The sequence below is a fragment of the Corvus kubaryi genome, unplaced genomic scaffold (assembly GCF_017639235.1).
Source record: "Corvus kubaryi isolate FWS band 111438036 unplaced genomic scaffold, C.kubaryi_AGA036_p1.0 133, whole genome shotgun sequence".
NCBI lineage: Eukaryota > Metazoa > Chordata > Aves > Passeriformes > Corvidae > Corvus > Corvus kubaryi.
Window position 1 is genome coordinate 11,873,052 of NW_024580667.1, and position 26,112 is coordinate 11,899,163.

General features: G+C 39.3%; 1 protein-coding gene across 3 annotated transcripts in view; it reads left to right on the top strand.

Moving 5' to 3' along the window:
* The first annotated feature begins 2,655 nt into the window (after positions 1–2,655).
* The window catches only part of MAP7D2 (MAP7 domain containing 2), a 61,504-nt gene continuing 38,047 nt past the window's right edge, over positions 2,656–26,112 (top strand). The window contains exon 1 of one of the 3 annotated variants that reach the window (XM_042036667.1): positions 2,656–2,683. In XM_042036667.1, coding sequence (XP_041892601.1) covers positions 2,671–2,683 — 13 coding nt within the window. In that variant the 5' untranslated portion in view covers positions 2,656–2,670. Of the gene's footprint in view, positions 2,684–5,804; positions 5,828–21,710; positions 21,778–26,112 lie in introns of those variants that run through there. The other 2 variants (XM_042036676.1, XM_042036653.1) reach the window with 2 other exon arrangements.

Sequence of the window (26,112 nt, forward strand, 5' to 3'; positions counted from 1 at the left end):
TATGGGGGAAATTCCTTTAACAGAAAAAAAGCCCCCCAGGAGAGCTCCTAAAACCCCAACAACTGTATTAATTCTGTTTATTGGACCTTGATATTGGGTACATGTTTTGCTTATTATGTGCTTCCTGGTGAATGTAAGAATACTTTCCCGATAGAACTAGAAGGCCACAGACTTAGCAGGCTGTGTAGCCCCCTGCTTTGGAGATGAAGCCATTACTGATGCTCCAAAACTCTGAAAAAATGAAACCTCTTTTTCTGCATCATTTGCTAAATACAGGTAGTATTTAATCTTTGACCAGTCTTCCTGCCAGAGCTGCCTTATGTAATTTTTAATGCCTTATTACTATTATAACTGTAATCACTGGGGGACAGGGACTGCTTTTTATCTTGTGCTTCTAATGCACAGTACAACTCTGAGCCAAATATTAATAACTTTGTGCATTTTCTTCCTACGATAGAAAAGAATATTTTTTTTCTCCAGAAGAAAAAACAAAATCTATCAAAATAATATTTTGTTTGAATTCTTAAAACATGGTTAAACAGCAGAGTAAAGGAGTATATTGAAAATAAAGGAACAAGTGGGAAATATATCCAAACTAGACCATGGAAGAGAGCATAATCTCTGGAAAGTTAAATTTTAAAATTGCAAGACAAATATTTTTGAGGAGCAAACTGGCAAAGGCATAAAAAGAACAGTGAACATGTCACCCTTCATACAGACCCTGCCAGACTTTGTGGTTGCTAAATGGTCCACGTGTGAAAGAACAGTCAAGAAACATAAGGCTGTATCACTGAAACTTAGTTACTTGCTTTAGTGTTCTGTGTGGAGGAGCTTTAGGGTGCTTCTTATCCAAGTCTTTCTTAAAATGGAATATACTTTAATCTATTGCTTCAAATATATTTGATGCTAGAGGAAATTAGCCTTAATACAAAGGTTTAAAAACTCTAGAGAACTGAAGAATGAAAAATGAATGTTTTCAAGCAGAAAACGAAGTAGGTGAAATATGATACACTGGGAAGAGCCTATGAGCTTTCTGTAAGGTAATATATTTTGTACAATTGGGCTTCTCACAAGAGGTCCACAAATAGGCAAGGTGGAGTGAGGCAGAAGGAGTATGCTTGGCTTGTTCAAAAGATGTTTGTAGACACCTTCATCAAAGACACTAAACATCTTGAAAGCTCTTTAGTATCTGGTGATTTCATGATTGATGTGAAAAAATGTGTGAATACTGTGATGGGGTTTCCTGTTGATAGGGTTTTAAGAATAGTCATGTAAAGTGTAGTCACTGAAGTTTTTTAGAAAAATGAATACCAAGTGACTGAGCAGTAAATGGCAGATAAATTCCAGTGTACATTGGTACAGGTGTACGTCAGGAGTAATGCCTGTGGGACACAGTATATAAACAATGAGGTATTTTGAATTACCTAGTAACACTGGGGAGGGTGGTCTTGGAGGAGGGCCAGTTGGTGGAGGATGGACCAAACAGTGGGAGTGACAGTGTATCAAATGGAGGGATTACAGCCTTCCCTGCAGAAAGTCCCAAAGCTTGTGAGGGTGGGTTTGGCTGGGATTCCTGCCTGTGCCTCGTGCCTGTGTCTTCATGAGAAGGGAAGTTGCCTGTAGCTGGGAACAGTCTTTTGTTCTGAGTGGTATTAATGATCTTTCAGAAGCTGGTTTTCTGTGGAGGTTTTCTATGCAATACATGTGAGTGAAACTTTTTTTAAAACCAGTAATTAAGGGTTTGTGATAGAAGTATTTCCTAAATATATTATTTATTTTTAGAGAGAAACTCTATTGGTGATGTTAGAATTACTGATGATAATTTTAAATAATTTAAAAAACATGATCTCTCTACAAAATTTGGCATATGTGAAAAGATTGACTATTAAAAATGCCTTTAGCCATTGTTTGCACTGTGAAGTCTCAAATATATTTGAAAGGTAACTTTCTGCAGAATATATGCAACAAGGAAAACTTTGTCAAGCCTGTCTCTTGTAAAATCTACAGGTTTACTCTGTATTTTGTGTTTTTTTTCTTGTGCAGATTAGGCATCCAATTTCATAAATATGTGACCATAGTGTAGACTTGCAGAGATTTTCAATTATCTGGTATAGCTAAGAGTAATTTTGAGAATGAAAATTTAATTATATAGAGAGCGTTCTCTTTTCTTTCTTATTCAGTATTTTCTGTTTTAATCAGATATAAATGTAATCCTCCATACCAAAATGAATTCTTTCTTATTGGTTTACATTCAAAGGGACTTTATAAGTTGTCCTTTAAAATCCTAGGGTGGTTTTAATCAAGATTAAACAACTTTCTTTTTTCCAGAAGCCAGAACTTTTTTTTTTGTTTTTTGAAGATTATGATGGTGTTACTATTAGTAGTTTGTCACAAAACATCTGCAGTAATGCTGTTTCTGGAACATACATTGTCTGTTGCTTCTGAGTAGAAAAGCTTGTGATTTGTCCCATAGATAATCAGATGATCTTGTAATGTGTAGTGGTATAAAGTCAAGTCAGACTTCTTCGGTCCTGTTTTTGCTTTAGGAAGTTCTTCGGTCCTGTTTTGCTTTTTTTTTTTTTTTACTGTGTTGATGTTTCAAATAAGGCAAATGGTGTTTCTGATGGAGTTAAAATATCATGGCTTTTACTGTAAGTGGGCCAGTTTTTAATGAAGTTCCAAGGTAAGTGGAGCTAGTGTATTGAACACCATCCAATATTTCCATTTTTCATCCTTGATTTCCCGCCCCCCGACCCCCCACCGATTTCCTGCATATAAATTTGCACACATGACCTAATATGCTTTTTCTCCCTCTGTCTCTCACCTTCAGGAATGCAATCGCAGTATTGTATTTGCTTGTTTTTCATCCTTGTCAAAATGTCCACATCTTTATCTCCTCTCTGTACTGTTATGTATGTCCTAGTTGTCCAGAACTGGTCTCTGCAAAGGAAAGCAATCCATGCATGTCACTTCTGTGCTTGGCTCTATTGGTTTCAAGTTCAAATCAAGAGCATTGCTTGGCTCTACTGCAAATCTACGTGTTCTCTTTAAATTTTGAACTGTGTTTGATGAAGCAGTATCTTACTGAAATCCTATTCTTACATGTCCGTTAGATGGATATCTTGTTTTTCCTTCAAATATCCCTATAGTGTACAGAAGTTAGCTTCTCATTCTTGCATCAATTGGACAGGATTGGAACACTGTGTAAAATGCTGGCATCTCTGACTGCATTTTTGCTTGTTTTGTGAATGCCTGTTCAGTCAAGACAAGGAAAAAGGGAGATCCCTTCCCTACTTTGCCACATCCCAGGCAACAGCTTTTGGCACCCTGCTGGTGGTGTGTCCCATTTGTCTCCCTGTGCAGCCCTGAGACAGCCTTCTGCCTAGCCCTGGTTCCTTGAGCTTGGCTGTTATGCCTGTTTTGACTACCCTTAGCCTAAAGCTGTACAGTCTGCTCTAAGTTTGGCTCATTTCATGATGATGCAGACTATTTCTTGAGCTTTTCTTCTTTGACCCACAGAAGAATTACTGTTAACAACGTGCAAAAGTACAGTGATATCAAAGAACTGAAGTTTTGACCCTTGAAAAGGGGCACAGTGCTCTGAACCCCTCTAGGCCTCTGGGATGTGCACATTAAGGGAATTTTCACTGGATTACTGTAAAAGATTGACTGGCTTTGTAAAGTATTTTGAACTAGGGCTTGAGTGACTGCAGTGTATACAAACTAGAATTTTAAGAGCAGGTATTAATTCCTCTTATAATACCCTAAATTTGTCTTCCCGTATACACTATTTGCTTCTGTTTTTCTTTTTAAAAGCTTTTTTTGCCTCTGGAGGCTTTCAAAGTGATGCTCTTTCTTCCCTAGGTTCCATATGCCAAAATAGTTAGCTTGGTCTGGATTTTTTTGTGTGCACATGATGGAGGATGCAGCTGCATGCTTTATTAATGTGCTCCTCAGTGTTCTCAAACAAGTAAGATAAATAAGTAAAATAAAATGGTCTCAGTTACTCCAAGTAAAAGCCCTTCCTCCTTGCCCTGTAGAGCCATCTGTGTCCTGGATTTTGATTTACACAATGATGTTCTTAAGCAAAGACCAGGGCAGTGATTGTCCCCCTGTACTTGGCACTGTTGAGGCTGCACCTCAAGTCCTGTGTCCATTTCCGGACCCCTCACTACAACAAAGACATTGAGGGGCTGGAGCATGTCCAGGGAAGGGCAACACAACTGGGGAAGGGTCTGGAGAGTAAGTCAGTGAGGAGCAGCTGCATCTCTTCAGCCTGGAGGAAAGGGAGCTCAGGGGAGACCTTACCACTCTCTGAAACTACCTGAAAGGACGTGTAGCCAGGTGGGGGTCAGACTTGCAGGCAACCAGTGACAGGAGTAGAGGAAATGGCTTCAAGTTGTCAAGGGAGGTTCAGGTTAGCTATTAGGAAGAATTTCCTCACTGAAAGGGTTATCAGACGTTGGAACAGGCTCCCTTGTGAAGTAGTGGAGTCATCACCTCTGGATGGGTTCAAGAAATGACTGCTTTAGTTAATGGGGTAGTGTTCAGTCAAAGACTGGACTCAATGATCTTGGAGTTTTTTCCAACCTGAACAATTTTATGATTCAATGAATAGGGTATACATTTGAGTGTATGGATAAAGTTGAAATAGTGCAACAGATTTAACAGTATGAAAGAAATTAGTTTTCATACATACACATAGCATTGTGTTTAAGTGTATGATTAATTAAATAAATTCAAGCATTAGACAAAATCACAGATCAGGCACATCAGGTTGTGTGGATTAGGTATAAACTTCCCTGATTTAGGCAGGTCAACACTCACCTCTTAGCTTTAAAGACCTATGATGTCACCTCCCTCTCATGGGTCAGACAGTTGCCTGCTCCACCTGTAACCTGCCAAACCACTCCAAGGCAAAGGTGATGGTGCAGAAGTGCTGTGGGGTTGGGTGTGCTGCTCGGGGTGTCTTTTACTTTCCTTGCACTAGCAGTGCACAGGGTGGCCCTCCTATACCTCTCTGCCTTGCCCAGTGAGTGAACAGTCCAGTCAGTTTGCAGTCATTCACCTTTCCAGGGCAGGCAGGAAGGTGAGGGATCTGCTTTGCCTTTGTGCAAACGTAAAACAGAAATCCCCAAACAGGATCTGCTGCTTGTCGGCTTGGGCTGTTTTGGTTAGGCATACTCTGGACTGCATGCACCTACACACAGGTAATTCTGTTCCCAAGGCGAAATATCTCTACTTGAAGCTATTTTGGTACAGTGAGTAGGATGAAAATTTTCTTACGAAGCCTTAAAAAGTAGTCAGAAAACAACCTAGTATTTTCAAATACCACACTTGAGTGTGTGACAGACTTGCTGGGTGAGTAATCTACATGAGTTATCTACAGAATGCTCATCACCACGGTACTGGAATACTAAATCATGCGTGGTGTAGATTCATAGACTCTGTAGGGACTCTGATGGTCTGTTCTTTGTTTCTCGGGTGCCCAGTAGCCCTGCAGTGTAGCTGCACATTGCTAGGACGTTATATGGAGTAGGTAATTCTTCCAAGTACATTTCAGAGGGGCAGCCTGAACATGAGCCTTGCTGCAGCAGTGTGGAGGTATTTCTAGCTGTCACAGGCAGCAAGCCAGTCCTCTTGAGACACGGTCTTGCATGTGGCCACTGATGGATTTCTGCACCTGCACAGAGCCTTCCTGATCGTGGCTGCGGGAATCCAACTGTACAGATCCATTGCAGGATAAAAGCACATAGCTATGTGATCCGATAGACCTCCCTCACTCCTGGAGCACATCTGATATGTCAGGTCTACAATGTAATGGCTGGTAAGTCTTTTTTTGCTGTAGAAGTTTAAAAGCAGAGCTGTGATACTTCAGGCTGCAACTACTCACAAAATCCCTTAATTATGTCTTGGTATGGTAATGTCTTAATTCCTTTTAAATAAATTGACTCCCCAGGAAAAGGTGTTATACTGAGAATGAGCTTCATTTACAAATAAGTGAATTTCATAACAGCTTGAATGCCTTATGTTGAGCTGCTTATTTCTGATTTAATTAATAATGGAAGAACTGGAGGACACTTCATGGTGGGTTTTTTGTTTTGTTTTTTAATTGCATAATTTGATAAACCTAGTAGATTTTAATAATTATGAAATCAGAGACAAGCTCCTGTTGCCCAAATCAGTATCCCACATTTTGGAAATAAATGGGTGCAATTCACACTTCCTCAAGCCAGTTGACTAGGGCATATCTATAAAATTATGAAGATCCATTGCACTTGCAAAAAAATGGGTATTTTTGTATGGAAATTAGATTCTGAGCACCAGAAGGCAGTTATCAAAAATACCATTTGCTCGGCTGCTGTAAGCTGGCCCAGTTCCTCTCATGTGGCTTGGATCTTGAAATGAAAGCAATACAGTTACTTCTCACACTGCTGTGGTTCCAATCAGATATGTAGCTATGCTGATTATCACTACTCAAATGTGCCTGGTTTTGATTGCCCTATTGCCCTAGGAAAATAATGCCCAGTATGTTGGTTATTCTTGTTACTGAATTTGAAGCTGCTGTAACATAGAAGCAATAGCATCCAAATTATCTCCTCTGCTATAATTGTGTAGTAGATGAGAGCCTAGTACTACTTACTGCAAAAGGGAATTTGTTCTGAAATTGACTGTAAAGTGCTATAAAAACATTCCTTTAGTAAAGAGGCAATTTTCTTTTTAAAGAACTGTGTGCAGGCTCATTCCAAATTAGCTACATTAAGATAATCACAATATTCATGAAGTAAAATAAGTGTATGTTTTGTGTACAAATGCTCAAGGGCATCCTTTTGTGTTGAAATGATGGCTGCAGGACTAGTGACTGAAAGAACTCTTTTGTTGTGAGTGGGTTTTTTGGTGTGGTTTTTTTTTTGGTTTTTTTTTGTTTTTTTTTTTTGGTTTTTTGGGTTTTTTTTTTTAATTTTTACTCTGATGTTATTTATAAAGGAGCAGATCTGCAAAGTTGACTGTGTTCCTTCTTGCTTTCAGTGATGTAGAGCGATAATGTGAAGCTTTTAATTGGCCTGTAAGTTGGGACTCCGCTATGTGTGTGTTAGCTCCTTTTGCTCGCTGAAGCAGTAATAAACTCCCTAAATTGTTCTGCTTGCTCAAGTTCTCACAACTGACAAGAAGAGCCTGCAGCGCCCACAGCCTGCCTGCAGGGACCCCTGAGCCATTCCCCTCTCCTGATCCCATTTATTGGGGAAAGTTTTTTTACATCTTTATAAAGCTTTTCTACTCAAGCAAGCCTGTCGCCCTCGGTTTCTGAGCATTGCTTTGAAGTGGCTGTGGTACCCAAAGATGTACTTTGAAAAGTGGTGTATGAAGTAGAAATTATGGTTGTTTTGTCTGTGTAGCATAATAAGATGTTGTTTAGAAGGTGGCAAATAAGGCTTTAAAGGTTAAAAGCAGAGAGATTTGAGGGCTCAGAAATGGTAACTTTACAGAATTAAATGTCTTTGCAGATCAGTATAGGTGGAGTGAAAAAGGGAAGAAATATTCCTTAAAGGGGGTTCAGAGACTGTCAAGTCAAAGCAGCTTTAGCCAAGGATGAGAAAGTGAGGTGATTTTCCAGTATATCATAATTATAAACTTACTGGCTTGTTATTTCTGAATGATGTAATAGTTTCAATTTATAGTTTCAAAATTGTTATCAGTGATTTTTTCTATTGAAAGAAATAGACTGAACACTTTAGAAAGAAATACATGTCGGATTTGCTGATTGTATAAGTAGAAACAAACTGAGAATTCTTCTGTCCAAGCAGGCAATGAGCAAACTTGGGAAGGTCCATTTGAAGTTAAGGTTATAGTTCTTGCACTTAAAAAAAATAAAGTCATCTGCACCTTTCTACTTCTCATGGAAAACATAAAGCCAGATAGAGTTCTGAGTAATGCCACAAGATAAGCCAACTTTAGTCATAAAACAAAGGATTTCCAGTACATCATCTACATATCCTTGAATCCTTTTAGACAAAAACATACTGATGTTGTTCTAGTTTGGGTCAGGTCATTGCAAGGATATTCACATGTGCCAAATATTTTCAGATTACTTCTATATCATGTTGGGGTGTGTGTTAAGTGTTAAGAACTAACCAGAAGTACTTTGTAAAAACATACATTGTCTTTGCTTTAAGGTAGTTCTGGTGTACTGACATTACTTTCTAAGTTTTTAAACTTCACTTTCACACTTTCCCTGTTTTTTAAGCAGTCAAATATCAGTGCTTATATACACCTAAAGTGTAAGGCAAGGCTTGCAGAAAACACTTCAAGTTAAATTTTGCTTGTTTTTCTGATTGCCACATTCCCTTTAGCCAAATTGTTTCAATTGATCTTGCAGAGATGGTGTTAGTATTCTCTTTTAATAGCTCAAACTATTACAGTTACAAGAGAATTATTTATTGAAGAGTGTTTAACTGGGTATAACAAATTAATATTCTTTCAAGTATCCACCTATATATATTTTGATTAAGATATGACTTGGAAGCTTAAAAATAGAGTCATATGTGTATTTTAGAATCAAATAGAACTTGATTTTATGGAAGTATGATATTGAAATATTGGTGTGCACTTTTTATGTAGGAAATCACATAAATGATCTAGAATTTTGAGGCATAAAATTCAACAGATGGTTTCTAAAAGCTCTGTATGATTTAGGATCAGTTTGGGTTTTAATTTTGTAGCTGAATAATAATCCCTCAGTGAAGTTTGAGTGATGGGGGGGGATCATAAGGAGTGATTCTTAAACTTGGAGTAAGAACAGGTTTTTCACTAGAGGATTTATTTCTAAGTTTAGGCTATTTTTATTGAATATTTTATTATTAAAATAGTACTGAAAGCTGTATATTGACATCTGGGTACTGATTAGTAACTGACATTTTTTCCATCAAATATTTCTGGACTAATTTGGTTCAAAAAGAAAAAGAGACCTATTTTTGTAGTCAGCTGAGTACAAAACATGTTTCTGATTCTTGTCAGGGAGCACCTAGATAAAGCTCTATAAAACGTAAGCTGTGAAATCTTTATATTTTAGTGCTGTGTAATTCATTTGTTTGCATTGATTCTCTGTTTTCTTCTATTGGAAATCAGAGAGACTCTTAGTGTAAGGTATACTGGAGAAAATTATGCTTGCACGTCTCTTAAAATTGACAATAGTACCTAATCTAGTCAGCTAATGTAAGGAAACAAGTGCTCTTTTCTACTGTCATTTTAAGTCTGTTCTGTCTTAATACTGATGGGAAAAAAAATCAGCAGTGGGCTTTTGTGTTGTGTTACAAACGTGCAAAATTATGATAATTCTTAGACTTATAATTAGCACAGTTGCCTCAGATCATTTCGATACTCCTGACTAGGCTGCTGTCCTGCTTAAAATATACTCCAGGACCCCGCTGCAGGTGTATTCCTAGGGTAGTAGGAGAAGAGCATCCACCTCTTGTTTCTGCCCTTCCATCTGTGCTGCAGCCTGGTCTTCTGCTCACATCTTTCTTCTGCCCCACTGGGTATCAGCAGGAACTTGTTTTTATTTTCCTATTCTTCCTGTTGGAGACCACGCATTGACCCGGGAGAAGAGGAGGCTCAGGAGGACCTCATCACCATATTCCAGTGCTTAAAGGATGGCTACAAAGAGGATGCAAATTCTGTCCTCCAAGTAGCCACATGGAGAAAGCAAAAAGGAATGGTACCAGCAGAGGCTTTACCTCAACAAAAGAAATAATTTTTTTTTACAGTGACAACAATAATTACTGTAACAACCTCCCAAGGGACATAGTGGAGGCCCTATCACTGCATGTTTTCAAGATGGGGTTGGACAGGATGTTAGATAATCTCATCTGGGCTCCCTCTCCCGTGGAAGGTTGGACCAGATAATCTTTTGAGGTCCTTTCCATCCTGGGCAGTGCTGTGGTTGTATGAGCCTACAACCCTGCCTCACCTTCAAAGCACAACCTCTAGAAAGCAACAAGCAGATGACGTATTTGCAGTATCAAAACTGAAGTTTCGGAGTAAGAGCTGATGTATGATTTTTGTAAGGAAAGCCCATGTATGGTTTCTCTGTGAGGCCTGGAGCTGCTCTGGGTCAGGAGCAACAGCCTCATGGCTGGCAGGGTTTGTGGCAAAGCCCATGGAAGTGTCCAAACTACCTTCCCTTGTGAATGCAGTGGATTAATGCCAGGGAGAGACTTCATGGTCCTGAAAAATATGTCTGTTTTCTGGCTGCGGGCTTCTCAAGCTTCCCAAAACAGCGAGCACATGTGGGGTGTGCGGGTTTGCTTGCAGCCGGTGTGCTGAAGCGTGCCAGCCACCTCTGACAGTAGAGTGCTGGTGGCACTTGCCCTGCCAAGGATGTCAGATCAGCCCCGGCAATCCCTCAGGAGCTTCCTGGGGCAGTTTGCCAATCAGGGGAGATGCCTGTGATGGTGGGGTGCAGGACAGGTGTGCTGAAAGCCGCAGGGCTGCAGGAACCAGTGTGCTGGATGTGGCAGATGGCATTCTGTTGGAGGGGTAAGGTTTTGAAGGGAGGCAAGAGCTCGTGCTGAGAAGTGGGGAGGTATGGGGCATGCCAGAGAAGGGGCAATATATGCATAGGCAGGACCTGAAGGCAGGGAGCTGGTTTTGGCATAACTTGAATTATTTCAAAGAAAAAGGGTGAAGGTAGGGAGAGGACATCTTTTTTTCTTGTTCTGTTTTTAATCATAAGACAAGAAAACTGCTTAGAAGGAGGAGAAACTGCAGAACTCAGCATTCTGGTACTCTCTGCAACCAAACTCCATAAAAGTGGAAACAGGTAATGATCCTAGTAACACTGAAGTGTCTTCTCAGAAGCATTGTATATGTACTTGTATTGCTCAGGTGTATATAAATACAACTTTTTTTCTTTGCTAAATAAAGTCTAAAAGTAAGCACAGGGTAACACTCACCACCACTGAAACTTAATGTGTGTATTGTTCTTTACACATCAAAATTCTTAACATGGCTCTAACATGCTCAGTGCTGCTCATTTGGGCAATTCCCAGTCTGCCTTGCACAAGGAGGTTGTGGTAGTGGTTTTTCCACTGGTATTTGAGAGAACCTTCCTGCCTGTAACACTGTTTCCAAGCCAGGATGCTCACCAATTTTCAAGGTTAGATAAGCCTGCCATGAGATCTCCAATGAATAAACAAACACAAGAGGTGTTTGAAAAGACAGATGTTCACACAGCACTGTTTATCACTCTGCTTATAGAAAACTCTTCCAGTTTTCATGGTTTTTGTCTTTCAATTTCTGTCCTCCCCCTTTGACCATATATATGTATGTGGGAGGAATCTTATCTATCTAGTCACACATAAATCTTTTTTAAAATCTTGCTGTTTACTCTTGATGCTGTGATTCAATCTAAAATGGCCAAGACAAATAAATGTAAGAGCTAATCCAGTCTTTGGCTCTTCGTATAACAGTCAACACTTCCGACAGAAAGTGTTGACTGCCATCAAGAAAAGTAATCTTGCATTAATGATGTGCTCACTATATGAGGTATATATATTTTTGTCTAGAAAGACAGTATTTACAGAGTGCTACTCACTGATTCTTCTGTAGAAGTTAGCTTTGTGTAAATCACAACAATCGACCTATTAATTTTTTACGAAGTATGGAAAGTGTTTAGAAAAAACCTGCATCCACTTCCAGTGAGAGGAAGGAAGCTCAGTTGCCAGCATCACTAGCTGGAGATGTCTTTGTCCAAAGTAATTTTGAGTGCAACTGGATCACCTCTATTCATACACTTTTTATATTCATGAGAGGAGGGAAACATATATGATCTCTTCAAATAGTGTTTAGGAGTGTTGTCTTTGAGGTTATCCTGTTATTTGTTTAAGTGATTGTCAGAAACATCCTTAAGAGCTCCTTTTCAGCACAGAGAAGGAAATCATTGTGGCTTGTCTGCGGCAGTGGCAGTTATAGACAAGACTCGGGAGAGGCTGTACTTTACTTTTTATTCAACACAAACCCTGCAGAGTGTTTTCTGAAAACAACTCTTAGTGCTGGCTGTGGTATTACAGTTGAAAAGAAGAATTATATTATTTCCCTGCTGTTGTTTTTCTCAGCTGCACTGTGCAGGATATTGACTCCCGTATGGTTAGATCTTTATGATACTAATAACGAGAGTTGTTTGCAAAGCAGGCTGATTTCATTTTCACCTTGACTGCTTCCTATTTTCAAACTGAAACCTTTCAGATTTCCTTCTGGCTCTTCCTTTATCAATTTCAGAACTTACTGTGCGTGTTTGTATTGGGTTGTCCTATTTTGTTTTCATCAATATGTGGATCTTTAACTGGCTTTTGATAGACCTATCACCTTGGACTTTTAGAGTTGCAGATTTTATTAGGCAAGTAGCCCTGATCTTTTAGCTGAACTGCCATGGATTACATAGGGTAGGAATCTGCCCTTCAGCAAACGTGTGTTCAAAAGACTCTTCATCCTAAGTCTTGTTTTTTAAGGTAGCAAAATAAAAATACTTCTATTTCATCACTCAAAACCTGATGATTCTCATTGACATTCCAACCTTTAGCTTGGGGAAATGTTGATAAGCAATATGACCAATAACTTAGGAAGAACGTGAGAGGTTAATACAAAGTGAGGTGGAGAAACCCTAAACATAGCTGTGTAGGTTTAATGTTTTCTTTTCCCTGAAATTGTTTTTATCTGATCACTTCTCACTCATTAAGCAGGAGTGGCTGCTGGTTTCTTGGGATGTGCATTATGGAGCAGAAATAACTTTTCCTTCCCTTCTGTTAGCAGCAGGTGGCCCCTGTGCAGTGAGCAAATAGATGGTTTGCTGGCTTCTGGTTACTTGTGCACCAGCAGCTGTTTCTGTGTGTTAAAATTGTTTATTTATGAGCATCTTTTATGTATAAAATATTTGACCCAGCATGATCATAGGCGTGGGTGATGGGCATGTGTTGTTTATTAAAATAGAAATAGAAGAATGTAGTAATACCAGTTTTAAACACTTTAATTTAGTGATTCCTGGAATCCAGGAGTGGAAAAGAGCATGCAGGTTTCTGTTACAGTAAAAGGGATGAAAAATTAAAAAAATAGCCTGGGAGAAGGTCAGTATTTTTTGGTCCTGTGCTTTTACAGGATTGTTCAGTGATGGTGTGCAGCCTGTACTCTCCACGTACAGTGAAGGAGATCCTGGGCTGTGAGTAACAGAGATGTGGAGTTGAGCCTTTTAATGGTTCTCTCATGTGAAACAAAGGAATAATTCAGAGTTTTGTGCATCAGCAATAGTGCAGCACAGTTTTTGTGCTCTCTCCCCCAGCACTGCAGAGTGGACATAGGCAGTCCCGTGCCAGTAGGGTGGTCAGCTGAATCCAGGGATCCAGCTGGAGTGAGCAGGAGTTGGGCTGGAGATGGGGCTACCAGCAGCTTAGTCCAGAGGCACAGCCAATCTGCAACCTCAGTTTGGATCCGACCATATGGCATTGGCCCCTTCTCCATGCCAGACGTGTCTTCAAGGGAGTGGTCTCCTGGGTAAAACCCCTCTTAATAGAAGAGTTAATGTGGAGGGCAGACGGGTGCAAGGTAATTGCAGCGTTTACCCAAAACTCTTGTGCTGTCTGGTAGATCTGTTAGTGTGTGTGTGGTCAGGGTGCTTGGACCTTGGTGTCTGTGGGGACTCCTGAGATCTTGGTGTGTTCCGGTTTTTGTTTTGCTTGCAAATTCCTTTGGATTAACCCCTTCTGTTGCCCAGTGTCTGTGCAGTTTGTAAACATACAAATTTGTAATTAAGGGGTTTCCAAGTAGTTTTTGATACCTTTAGCAACTATTTATCACTTGTAATTTAGTTTAGATTGCATAATTCATGGAAAATTATTTCGGTCACTCATATGAAACTTAACTGCTACAGTCCATTTATTTTTGAGATAGAACATAGCAATAGGACATGTTTATATGTGGTAAATCCTAAATAACTATATTGCAAACAGCAAAAAAAAAAGTGTTGAAAAGACAGTCTAACTTGAATAAGCTTGGTAGATTCCTGGAAGATAGAAAAAGTTAGTCCATTGATAATTGTATGGTATTTCCATAATTGTGTTGCACACTTGCACCAGTTTATCCCCGAGGTATAGCTGAGAAGATATTTTTTAAATAAAAGCTTCTTTAGTTTTGTAGGATCCAGACTAGGAATTGTTTTAAATAATTGAGGATATATAGTATGAGGAAAGTTTTTTATGTGTCTCTACTCTGTAGCTGTAATGTCAGCTCTGGCAGCCCGAGAGGTGAACGGTCTCACTGGAAACCACAGTGAGATGTTAAGGGCAAAGATAAGGAGTAAACTGATACTCAGACGCTGAATTACTGCACAGCAAGATATAATGGTGCAAATGTCAAGAACTGAAGTACTGTATGTAAAACTAGAATTTTCTTATTGGTTTTGTGACATGAAAAGAAAATCAGGAAAGAACATAGTTTGGGATTTAAAGTTGACATGGGGGCAGGAAAAGGTGATGAGACAGGTTGTTGTAAGAATTAAACCAGGATTATTTTGCTATTTTTTGGTGCAAAGTTTTAAGCATTTGACTGTAAATTCCTAGATTTTGGTGCCAAATAAATCTATATTTGTTTTATTTGCACAATCAGTCAGGTTAAATTTTCTGCCAATAATTGCTTTATTAAAACCACAACTGCAACACATCAGAAAGGAGGGAGAAGGAAGAACAAAGAATAAGAGAAAATTAAAAAGTAAATTTTAAATAGAAAATACCAGCTAACCCATGTACAGGCTAATTGTAGACTTGCGAAGTCTAAACACACATTAGAAGGAATTAAGCCAACTGTCCTCTATGTTCCAGAATGTATAATTACGTTGTATTACAAGTAAATAATTTAATTGCGAAATCATCATTCAAGTGTTTTCAAAATGAATTAGAACAAAGTGTTGCCTGCCAAGAGCATGCAACCTTCAATTCCTCGCGTTCATCATGCGTTTATTGAAGAGCTTTTTTTATCCCCACGAACTCATCCACACCACGTGTTACTAGACTATGTCATAGCATTAGAAATCTGTGTGCCAAAAAAGAGTCAGGCTGCGTGATTAGATTTGGTGGATTCAGTGTGGCATCTCACACAGGAGAAAGCTGAGTGGCAATTCAGCCATCATCAACCTTAATACTTTTATGCTGCTATTCACTTGTGCAAATAATTATCTTTGTTTCCTTTTAGAGCTTGGTATGTTTCATGCAAATACTTTTTTTCAAACTCATCTGTCAGCCTCCACTTGTTTAGCTAAACAGTGATGTTTTGATAAACTGCAAGCTCTCAGTTTCTAGTCTGCTTTTTATAAATAACCTAAAAGACATTACCGCTGAAAATTATTCTGCCATTACTGTTGGTCAGTTTATCTTGGCAGTTTAACATTGTGACACTGCATTAAGCTGCTTTGGCAGTTCTCATATGTTGTCTCTGCCTTTCTTTAAGCCTGTCAGTTTAAATGTCAGGCAGTTAAATAAATGCTCTGAATATCAGTATAGCATAACCTCATATGTATTTTTCCTGAAATATTTAACGTGCGTGTTTAAATCTGTTTTTTGACTAATCTATATACTGTCATTTTTTTTGGTTACCTTTATTCTAGGTGAATTATTCAGAAAATGTGCAGAAGATAGAAATCTTTCTCGGAACTATTTTCTCGGAGGTTATTAAAAAACATAATATGCAGATTTCTGTATTTGTTGTTTTTAGAAACTTCCATGACTTTTGATAGCTTTTCTTGAGTTCTTGTGGGTTTCCTTTTTACCCAAGGCCATCATGCTGTGAGTAGCTGGGGCCTTGAAGATAGAAAGCCTTTATTGATGTAGGGCACCATATACTTAATATGCTGTATTTCTTGAGGCATGCAAATGAATAAGGATTTTGCTGCAGGTTTTAAGTATCTTGCTACAATTTCAAGAACTCAGTTGTCTGTATTTCTTCAAAAAGAAATTAAATGTAGAGGATCACACCTATTTGTCTGTCCATCCTTTCTTCTCACCAATAATTAACTGTTGAAGCCATCAATCACCTTCAACCAACTTTGTCATAAATGATAGTCTAAAGGGTGCTGTGTTCCTGCAAAGATGATGAAACCAGGTGATGCCACAGGACACATTAAAAGCTCACCCCTGTATTACATGGCCTAAAATTTAACACTTTCAGGAGGGAATTGTTTATGAATGACCCTGACTTCTGGGAACATTTCATCAGAGAATTTGGTGTCAAGTTACAGCCCTTTAAGAAATGAGACTTTTCAGTGCCCTGTAGAGGGTTTTTTTTGAAGACATTTGTTTGAAGAATTTAGATTATCGGAAAAATAAGATTCTGTAGGCCAGATTTCTAGCTCTGTCCTTACATATGAATGAGAAAGGAAAGTTGCTTTGCAAAGTGCTAGAAAATTGTGTGAAAGAGTATACAGAGGCAGAAGGAATAAAGTAATAAAATAATTTTGCCTTTTCTCATACTGTGGTGGAAGACCCATACTAGCATCTTAAGACCCTCATAATAGATGTCTGTCATTTTAGACAAATATAAGCCACTTTTTTTTTTTCCTTAAAACATTTAAAATCACTTTCTGCTTGTTTTTGTGCCCAGAAAGCATCTGGACACTGATGTTGAATTACTGACTCTAGCATTTATATGCCAGCTTTGGACTTTGTTCTGAATCAAGTCAGTCTTTTCCAGATGGCTGAAGGATCAACAGAAATACTCCAAGAAATGTCATTCTATAAGTACCTGTATTTTCTTAAAAAACAGTGTGCTGGGCCAGTGCCTCTGGTCTCTGAAATAAATTCAGGTAACAGTGAAAAGAAACCACTGTGCCTATAGAGTGCATGTGTATGTGCAAGGGCCTGTTTGTGCCTAAGGGCTCTAAAATGCTCATGCCATGGGAATACCAGCTGAGTCTCCATAGTTCTCCCGTGGTGCCTGCAGTGGCTCCTCCTGCACAGGACTTCCCTTGAGCGAGGGCAGAGGCAGACCTGTCACAGCAGTGAAAACTGCACGTTGTTGACTGTAATATTAACTCTATCTCTTGACTTGTTTCTCTGTGGGCCACGAAGGTCACAAAAGAGGATAGGAGACACCAGTGCAAACTGGAGTTTCCCTTCATCCTGTGTAGTTTTGCCACACATCACCGTGAAAGTTTAGATGAACTTTGACAGAAAATACTGAATACAGGATCTGATCTCTGTGCTAAGAGCTCCTTACTGCAAAGCTTAGTGACCCTCTATGTTTTAATTGGCCTCTTTGTGTTGGCCTAAGTGCGCTGTCAATCCTGGATTCAGTGTATGTTTTCATCATAGCATACCATTTAAGTACTTTGCATACAGCTTAGTCACTTTGTATTCTGATTTATCCTTTAATTTTATAGATTTTTGTAAATATTTGTAAATGCTCCAAATTCTTACCCAGAAAAAAACCCAACCTTCTTTTTGAGACTTGAAAAGTCGGTGGATGCATAATCCACTCATCTCTCTTGTGTAGAAAAGTTTGGGTTTGGTAAAGTATCTTTATTATTCTGTAGGTTAAGAGCTTCATGAATAATGTGATTTGTGTTCTGAGTTTGCATAAATAACTCATACGATTTCTAGCTGGAACTCAGTGAATAACCCTCTGAGAAATTACAGATTAAACAAAGATTTATCTTTTGCAGTGATAAAAAGGCAGACTTAATCTTTTTTACATTTGTTGAGGTATTGAATCTCCAAATAAATTTCACTTAAGAACATCGGTTCACATAACTCTTTCAAGGGATGCAGAAATACTCAGCCTTATTTTGTGCATCAGTCCATCTCCATGCTGTCTCCTGCCCTTGAAAAATAATCTTCCAAGTGCTACCCTAATAGATCCAAGGTCTTCTGTTTCCACGAAATCCAAACATTGTCAGAATGGAGCAGGATTTAGGCACGGGTGGTGGGACCCCAGCATGTCTCATTTCTCACTGTTCCCTCACTGACCTGGACTCCTTCAAGAGACTGCACCAGCCCCATGCATAAATGAGGGTGCCTGGGTCCGTGTTAAGGCAGTCTCCACTTTGGGGTATTTCCTAGACTTCCAGAAGCTCTAAGTAATTCAGACTCTTTAATACAGTTCCAGGGTTGAATGAGGTCCTTGCTTTTGGAGCCTTGCCCTTTAGGGGGCTTGATTGGTTTCTAACAGAGACAATTAACACTTTCTGTGCACAGTGGCCAATATTAAATAGTTTGACCAAGAACAGTCATAATAAATTATCATACAGAGATGCATACATTATGTACAAAAGGATGTATGTAAATGTAATATTTTTGTTCTCTGTCTGGGGCAGTGAGGTTGCCAGCACAGGGTCAGGTCTCAGCAGTGTCTTGTAGGTGGACTTGCATGCACTGGAAGTTTTGTGCTTGGAATTCCTTGAGAGTCAGAAGCTGACAGCTAAAGGACAGGTAGAAAAGTAAGCAGAAGTCCCAACAAGGACACGTTAGGCTCTTGATGGAAGACCTAGAATGATGAGATCTCAGATGAGATTGACTGCATAAATGCCAGAGTGAAAAGTTCATGTTCTGGATTTAAAAGTGTATTTGGATACCACCATTAAATTATATGCTTTATTAAGAATTATCTGTAAGGGCCAAGACTGGGGGATGCAAAAGCAGGAGCTGTGGGGGATATGCTTTGATGAATTGACCATAAATGTAGTTAAAACTGTATGTACTTGCATAACTTTATAAATATGAGCTATCGGTGTAGTACATCTACTAAAGAGCAAGAAAAAATGTTAAAGACACACATTGAATTGTTAGAGCTTTTCTTCCCTGTGAAGACTTACTGTGCATGTTCCCAGAATAAATTGTTTTGATTTTGATAGTCAATGGGTGTTCTCCCTGAAGTAAATAACTGGGAAATATAATTAGTGTGAAGCGCAGCAAAAGCAATATTTTAACTGTTGCTCCTAAGCATAGCCAAGTCCACAGAGGATGAATTTCACTTGATCATGTGTGCTGTGGATTAATCAGCTTTGCTTCTTTTTATTTTGGAAGCTTTTGCCACATCATAGGGAAAATGTGTTTTCTACCTCTGATGCTGGTAGCTGCTTCTATTTGGAATAATACACTGTTTCAGCAATGTACAAGGTGTGGGTAGACCAAAGTGGAGGTTATTTACGTTAGTTCTTGATAGCTGCATGTCATGTTAGTAAGTCATCAGCACTTTTTTTTTATAGAGAGATATATATAAATGGAAAATTGCAGATGGATTCTTCTTTTGTTAAATGCTTTATATTCACTTTGCTCACCACAAAAAACAGAACAGAAACATCCTGAAACTTTCTCCAAATCTTCAGTCATGGAGGAGAGAGTATAGTGGTAGATGACAGTAATGTTAAAAACTTAATTTTAGTATCTAGAGAAAAAAAATTTAGACCTGCTGTGGTAATAAAGGATATGCTGACAATACCTCATGCCTCCATAAGCATTGTTAGGAGACGAGTGTGTTTTCTTGGTTCTCTAACTGTACCTTTGCTGCAACTCAGAATAAATCCCAAAGCACCAGTATCTCTTTTGCAGTTTCTATTAAATTAGACTTGCAATGAAAACAAAGCTAGTAAAAGGAATCTGCAGAACTACCCCTGTACATACACATGCAGTGATAAGTTTAAGGTTTATGCTGTGCTGTACAAATTGTCGCCTCTGAAATGCTCATTCACCAAACCTCTGTCTTCCAAGTGTGAGCCCTTTATTTGGAGATTTGTTTTGTTTTATGGTTTCTTCTGTGACTAGTCTTAATTTTTTTTAATGATAGTTTATGAGACCATACTGACATACCCTTGTTATTTTTATTTCAGGCTCCAAAAGAAAACTTTCTGGCTGAAGTTGGTTTAGAAGCAAGCTGTAGTTTTGTCATGCTTTCGTTTGCATACCTAGACATAGAGGTTAATTAGGAGTTTGATTATAGGACTTTTTTTTTTTAATCTTTATTGGCTGGCCCATCTGCAGGCAGTTACTTTGCTGCAGAGATCCATGGCCTGCAAAAAGGCCACAGTGGAAGGCAAGGTGTACAGAGGCTGCCGGGGCTTCCTCCAAAATGCTGTCCTGTGACCCTTGAGTCAGCTGGAATTAGAGATTTGCAGCTGCCATGGACTGGTGCTGTAAAAAGGAGCTCTGGTAACACAATAATGGCCTTCAGCAGTGCCCTTTAGTGCCTTGAGCTGGGCAGCTTCACATGCTCCAGGTAGCTGCCACAGTGAGAAAATCATTCCAACTTCCCTCTTCGCCATGTAGCAAAATTTTAGTGCTGGGTGCTGGTGTGGGGGCTGTGGGGGTGTCTGGCCTGCGGCAGGAGGCAGGACAGCCACCCACTGCAGAGAGGAAGGTGACTGGGGTCACACACCAAAGAGCCTGAGCGTGAAGATGGGAGCTCAGCCCTGTGTGCTCCAAGTTACCTGGGTGCTCACGTTGGGGAAGCTCTGTTTTCTACAGATAGTATCTGCAAGTACTGGCTCCTGCACCTTTGGTTTTAAATTTGCAGCATGAGGTGCTGCTGTGAAGGTTTGATCAAGGGGTCAGCAGGGAAACAACCTGCAGGAGAATGAACTGTGGTGCACCTCAGCTGTGGTCAGCTCCTCGCCTGCCTGAGGGCTGTGCAAGGCTTCCACTGAAGCTCTTCCTACCTGATATGGGAAAGCAGCTCAGTGCTCCCTTCGCTTTTGCTGTCTTTATGCACTTCAGCTATCACTAGAGAGTGCAACACAGCAGTGACGTTTGTAAAGCCACCAAAGCACAAGATCACTATTCAGTGCCATACACTAGCAAAGCCAATTAACTTGAACAGGAAGTGGGGTTTAATGTGCATTGGGGAATTACAAGCTAGCTGGAGGTGGGAGAAATGGATACTTACGTTTCCCATCTGGTCTTCTCATGCTAAAAAGATCTGAATTTCTCATCGAGATGCTAGTTTTTTCACTAAGTTCTGGTTATCTAATAATCAATTTATAACATCAGCAGATGCTGATACATAGATATGTATTGTCAGTCCAGAAACACTTTTAGTTAGGAATTGAATTGTGCTAGACTACACTATACACATAAATACAGCTATAAATGTTCATGTGTGTTAAATCTGTGAGAAAGACACTGTCAAGCACTGGTTAAGCCTCTGGACTCCTTTCTGCCTGAGAGATTACAGAAGGACATTAATAAAACATCAGTGTAGAACACACATTGGACACAGTGCTGCTGACCACATCAATAGATCCAAAACTTCTTTCTTGTTCATTTTGGTAACAAAAATTGTTACCAATAAATTGAATTTCTTTAATTTTGATGTGTATGTTCCTAAAAAGGAGGCTGTTCAGAATTTTCTGTGATGGAAGAACAAAGTTATCTGATCCTAAAAAGTTTCCTTTAGATAATTTGGGAAAATAACTGGGACTTGAGGCTTATTGTCTTACACTGAGGCTTTTTCTTGCAAAACTCAAAGTAAAGTGAACCAGACAAGCAGTGTCTACAGTATTTTTAGCTACTCTTCTTCCAAAAAATAAATTTTCCATTCAATATGATAGTACATAAGTGATAAGACCTTTTTTGTTTTTTTCAGACTTGGGGGGGATAAACATGGGCTTCCTGATTTTAACAAGATATTTCCATATTTTCTGTTTTAACAGAGTCATTCTGCTGAAGTCAGTGAAACTAGTCTGTGCAAGTTTATCAATGCAAAATTGTATATACAAGTTGGAACTATTGCTGATTCAGGAGATATGCAGTGAGTGAGAAAAAGAAGAAAAGTATTTCAGTCATGGAAAAAAATTGTGTATTTGAAATGTTTAAAGCTTTGGGGTTGATGGGTTTGCTTATTGCTTTAGTATAAAATTTCCAGCTAGTGCCACCTTGGCAAACCCTAGAAGTTTCAAAGTGTTAGTTGTGACTTAGAAACAGTAGTTGTGTTTTGTTTTGGTTTTTTTTTTTTATCCTTTCCAGAATGCCCAGTGTTTCCTTTCAGAAAGTTGCTGGACAGGCTATAGAAGGGAAGATCTTACCTACAGATGCCAAATGGGTCTGGGGTCTAGTGGTGCTTGAAAAATACAGCTGTAAACGTTCATGTGTGTTAAATCTGTGAGAAAGACACTGCCAAGCACTGGTTAAGCCTCTGGACTCCTTTCTGCCTGAGAGGTTACAGAAGCATATTAATAAAACATCAGTGTAGAACACATTGGACACAGTGCTGCTGCTTGGTATGGGCTATGTGGGAGGCTGTCTAGCAGGGACCTGTTCAGGAAACTAACTAAATAATAACACTAGATTAATTATCTAGTGTTTTCATAAGTAAAAACGTTCTGCTAATGTATCTTACCATTCTCTGAGTGCTACTGAGGTGCATCTGCTGTGTCTGTTTGATACTGGAGTCTCCTTGGGGCACTGTTAGGGCTGCACACACATTTGTACACAACCCCATGTAGTTGATTAGGTGTCTGTGGGCTCATGCAAAACTGAGAAGATCTGCCATTTATATTTTAGCAATTTTTTCCTCCCCGTGCAGTAATTAAGATTTTTCTATTAATATATGTGTTGATAAAATGACCTATATATACTCTCTGTATAATTCCACAGTTACTTGGCCAGCATTTTGGAGCAATTTCACCCTAAACTTAAATAAATGTACAAGTAGTATATATTTAGCTACTGCATTCTTTGTGTAAGTATGTTTTACAGCTAAAGTTCTTGATTCAAATGGATAATTTGAAAATCCAGGATGGGGACCAGGAGTGTAAGGCAGGTGTCCTAGTTGTTTAACCAGAGCGTGCAGTCCCTGACAGCTTCTCTGTTCTATCTGCCAGGCCATCTCTCAGACAATTAGCCTGGGGTTCTGAAATGTCACTCTTTGGCAACTGTTTGCCTTTAATGACTTCATCCACTTAACATCTTTGTAACAACAAATAAATATCCTGGTATTTTAATTAGGCGTAATGGAAAATACTCCTTTTTCTTTTCTGGTTATATTTGAAATCCAGCCTGGCGAATTAAGTAGCTGAAAGTGGGAAAATTCTGATTCTTTGTATTAAGATTTTTGAATGCAATAGAATAAAGAGCTTTTTTAATTAAAGAAAATGTAGCAAAAGACCATTATCAAAAAGGACAATAATCCACCAAATCTTACTGAACCTACCTGCAAAAGCCTTGTGGTGTTCACATGTTGCCTCTACCTGAAATCCTCTCAGCTATATAATAATTAAAATTTAGAAAAGTGCTTCTTAAAATTTAGAAAGTGTCATCCAGGTACAGTCACATATAACCTTTTTTCCCCCTCAAAGTATAGTTAGTAGCTGAAAACTTGAACATTTCTTCATTCAGAAATACCCAGAGGGAAACAGTGACAGGTGGAAAACAGCTGTTCATTATCGTCTCAAAGAACAGTCCCAACGGAGAGAAAGCAGGTTTTTAGGGAGCAAAACCTTGTTTTTGTAGATGAAGATTACATTATTTGAAACAACAGAGTTTGCCAGCAAACAGTGGGTATAAGTGCAGTGGTGTCTCAGGATCATCTGGTCCCACGCAAGGCCACCCATGGGCAGAACTGCATTCAAACTGGGAATGCAGCAACATCAGCGTAGGTGACACACACTGTGGCACAGGTCCAAAAGTGTTGGACAATGTCAGGTAGAATGGACAAAACTCTAAATGTGTTGAATGTGGTCATGCCAGGAGGGCCAGAGGTCTCTGTGTGGTTCACTGTTATGTAGAACTGGTCTCAGATGCCCAGCTTACTCTTCTTGTGTCAGGATGCCCAACAAGGGCTTCAATATCTGCTGTGTATAAATATATTGTGAAACCAAATACCATGGGGTATTAGAGAGGACAGAAGGGGTGGGGGTTCAACAACAAAGTAGAAAAAAAAATTAATAGAGACCTTACCTGCTGACAATTACTCAGGTGTGAATTTCAGGAGAGAAGATGCCCAAGCAGCCTGTTGATCCTTTTGAAATGTAGTCTCAGCTTCCAATAACCTGATTGTCCTGCTCGAGTACTTGTCTTCTCACCAAAAACAGGATATGGATTTCAAAAGACAGAGCTTGCCTTGTGTCTCATCAGCAGAGGACAGCCTTCCTCTGTCTTGAGCAACCACCAAGAGACTTTCACAAGCAGTATGTGGAGCAGTGCAGTGTGTGGACACATTCTGGCACTGTTTCATCAGTCTGAATAGGTTTACCTTGCCCATAAAAAAGTGTCGAAGCAGTGATTAAAATGTTGGGTTTTACTTCTGTGAATATTTAATTTCAAATAACATGAAAGTATTGAAGGAATCCTGCAGCATTAGCTGTTATATTATTGCTGCAGGTCTGCTGCTGACATTTGAACTCGTTTTACATTACGGTCTTTTTCTTTAGAAATGCTCATTGTAACAAAGTCCCAGATGAACAGCTGGCCCTCCTCAATCAAAGAAATGAGGCACAATCTCAAGGAATTGGCCCAGTGCCTAAGTGCATACCTTTGAGAGTGGAGACTGTACAAAGGAGACTTTTGGGGAGGGCCAAGAAGTAGAATAAGAAGTAGCAGCAGTTTGTGCGTGTGCATTTCCTAAGAGTAAAATCTTTGATGTTATTATTGCAGTTTCCTTATTCCTCTGCAAGTCTGGGAATAAAGGTTTATTAGAGAATTTTCTGCCATTATCCCCTTGTATTCATTACTCTGGTTGGCAGAAGAACAACCAGCCTGCATCTATGTCCTGACTCTAAACATGTTGTTAGCTGTTACATGCCTCTTTAAGTGGGGGATCAGAGGCTTAGCTGTAAATATGAGGAAAGCTCTAAAGCTGCGTATACAGACTTAACCTGCGGTCACTTAGCTCAGTAAGAGCGATTTTGCCGTGGGGTTTTGTTGTTCATTCAGACCTTCTCCTGCCCTCTGCTGGCAGTTCCTTGTTATGGGACACGAATGCGCTTACCCTATTCCCGGGATAGTTACCTGCGCCAGCTTGCTGCTTGCAGTCTCCTTTGACAAATGGAATTTGAATTCATTAATGAAAATTCTTGCCACAGGTAACTGCTGTGCCCACTGCATTTATAATGTCTTATGAATGTTATATGAAGATGCATAAAGTACAGTAGTTTTGGCCTTTGAAAATCATCTTAAGGTACAAGCTATCACCCAGGGATCAGTTATTCTGTCCTTCAAAACTGTATTTAGTTTCTGAAGGCAGGCAAGTTTCTGATTTTTGTCAGGCATGCTGATTTGCAAAGTCAAGTACTTGAGTTAAGAAATGCCAGTATTGAGGGTGGCAGTGCTATTTTAGTGCTACTCTTGCCATCCTGTGTTTGATGCCTGGAGGTATTAGAATGTACTTTTCCTCCACTGTTTTGGGGGGGGGGGTGTTCATGTTGGTTTTTTGCATATTTAATGAGCGGTAATTCCGTGTATTTGTGGTTTCACCTGTGATGTAGCCAGGTCTGGAGTGCTGTTCTCTAAAAAGCCTTTGGGTATAGCTCTGTCTACTTCTCAGTTTCAGAAAGAAATGAAGCAAGAAGCACTAATAACTTTGAACTTGGTTCAACTCTTATGCACTGAATGAGTAAGCAAAGTGATCTAAAAGGAAAAAAATATGTATGTAAGAGCAGGCAAAACAAAGAATGTACAGACTGCTTCAATTTGGATACATTCTCGTTTCTTAAGTATGTTATATTACAGCCTTGATCATCTTTTAGTATTTTCTGAATTGGGTTGAGATATTCAATTGCTTGAGAAAGCCAACCTGAAAAATTGTGCATCAGCTTTGGATAACAATGGCAGTTGTAAGCAAGGCTTTTAGATCCACTTCTACCAGTTGTGTTCATGAAGCAATCAAAGTAGAGATGAGTTAGCTGAGATTTTATTGATAGGCATAATGGGATGTATTTTTGCTGATGGGTTTCTGAGATAGTTACTGTAAGCAGGACAGTGATGAGAATCAGTGCAGGATTTTGTGAATGTAGTTCTTGGACATGAATTCTCTTGCTGTAACTCTCTTATCCCTCCTACTTATCCCCAGTCTAGTTTCTGTACTTTAGGTTCCACCTCTCCATCTGAGTTACATCCTTTGCCACAGAAGACCTTAAATCATGCCTCT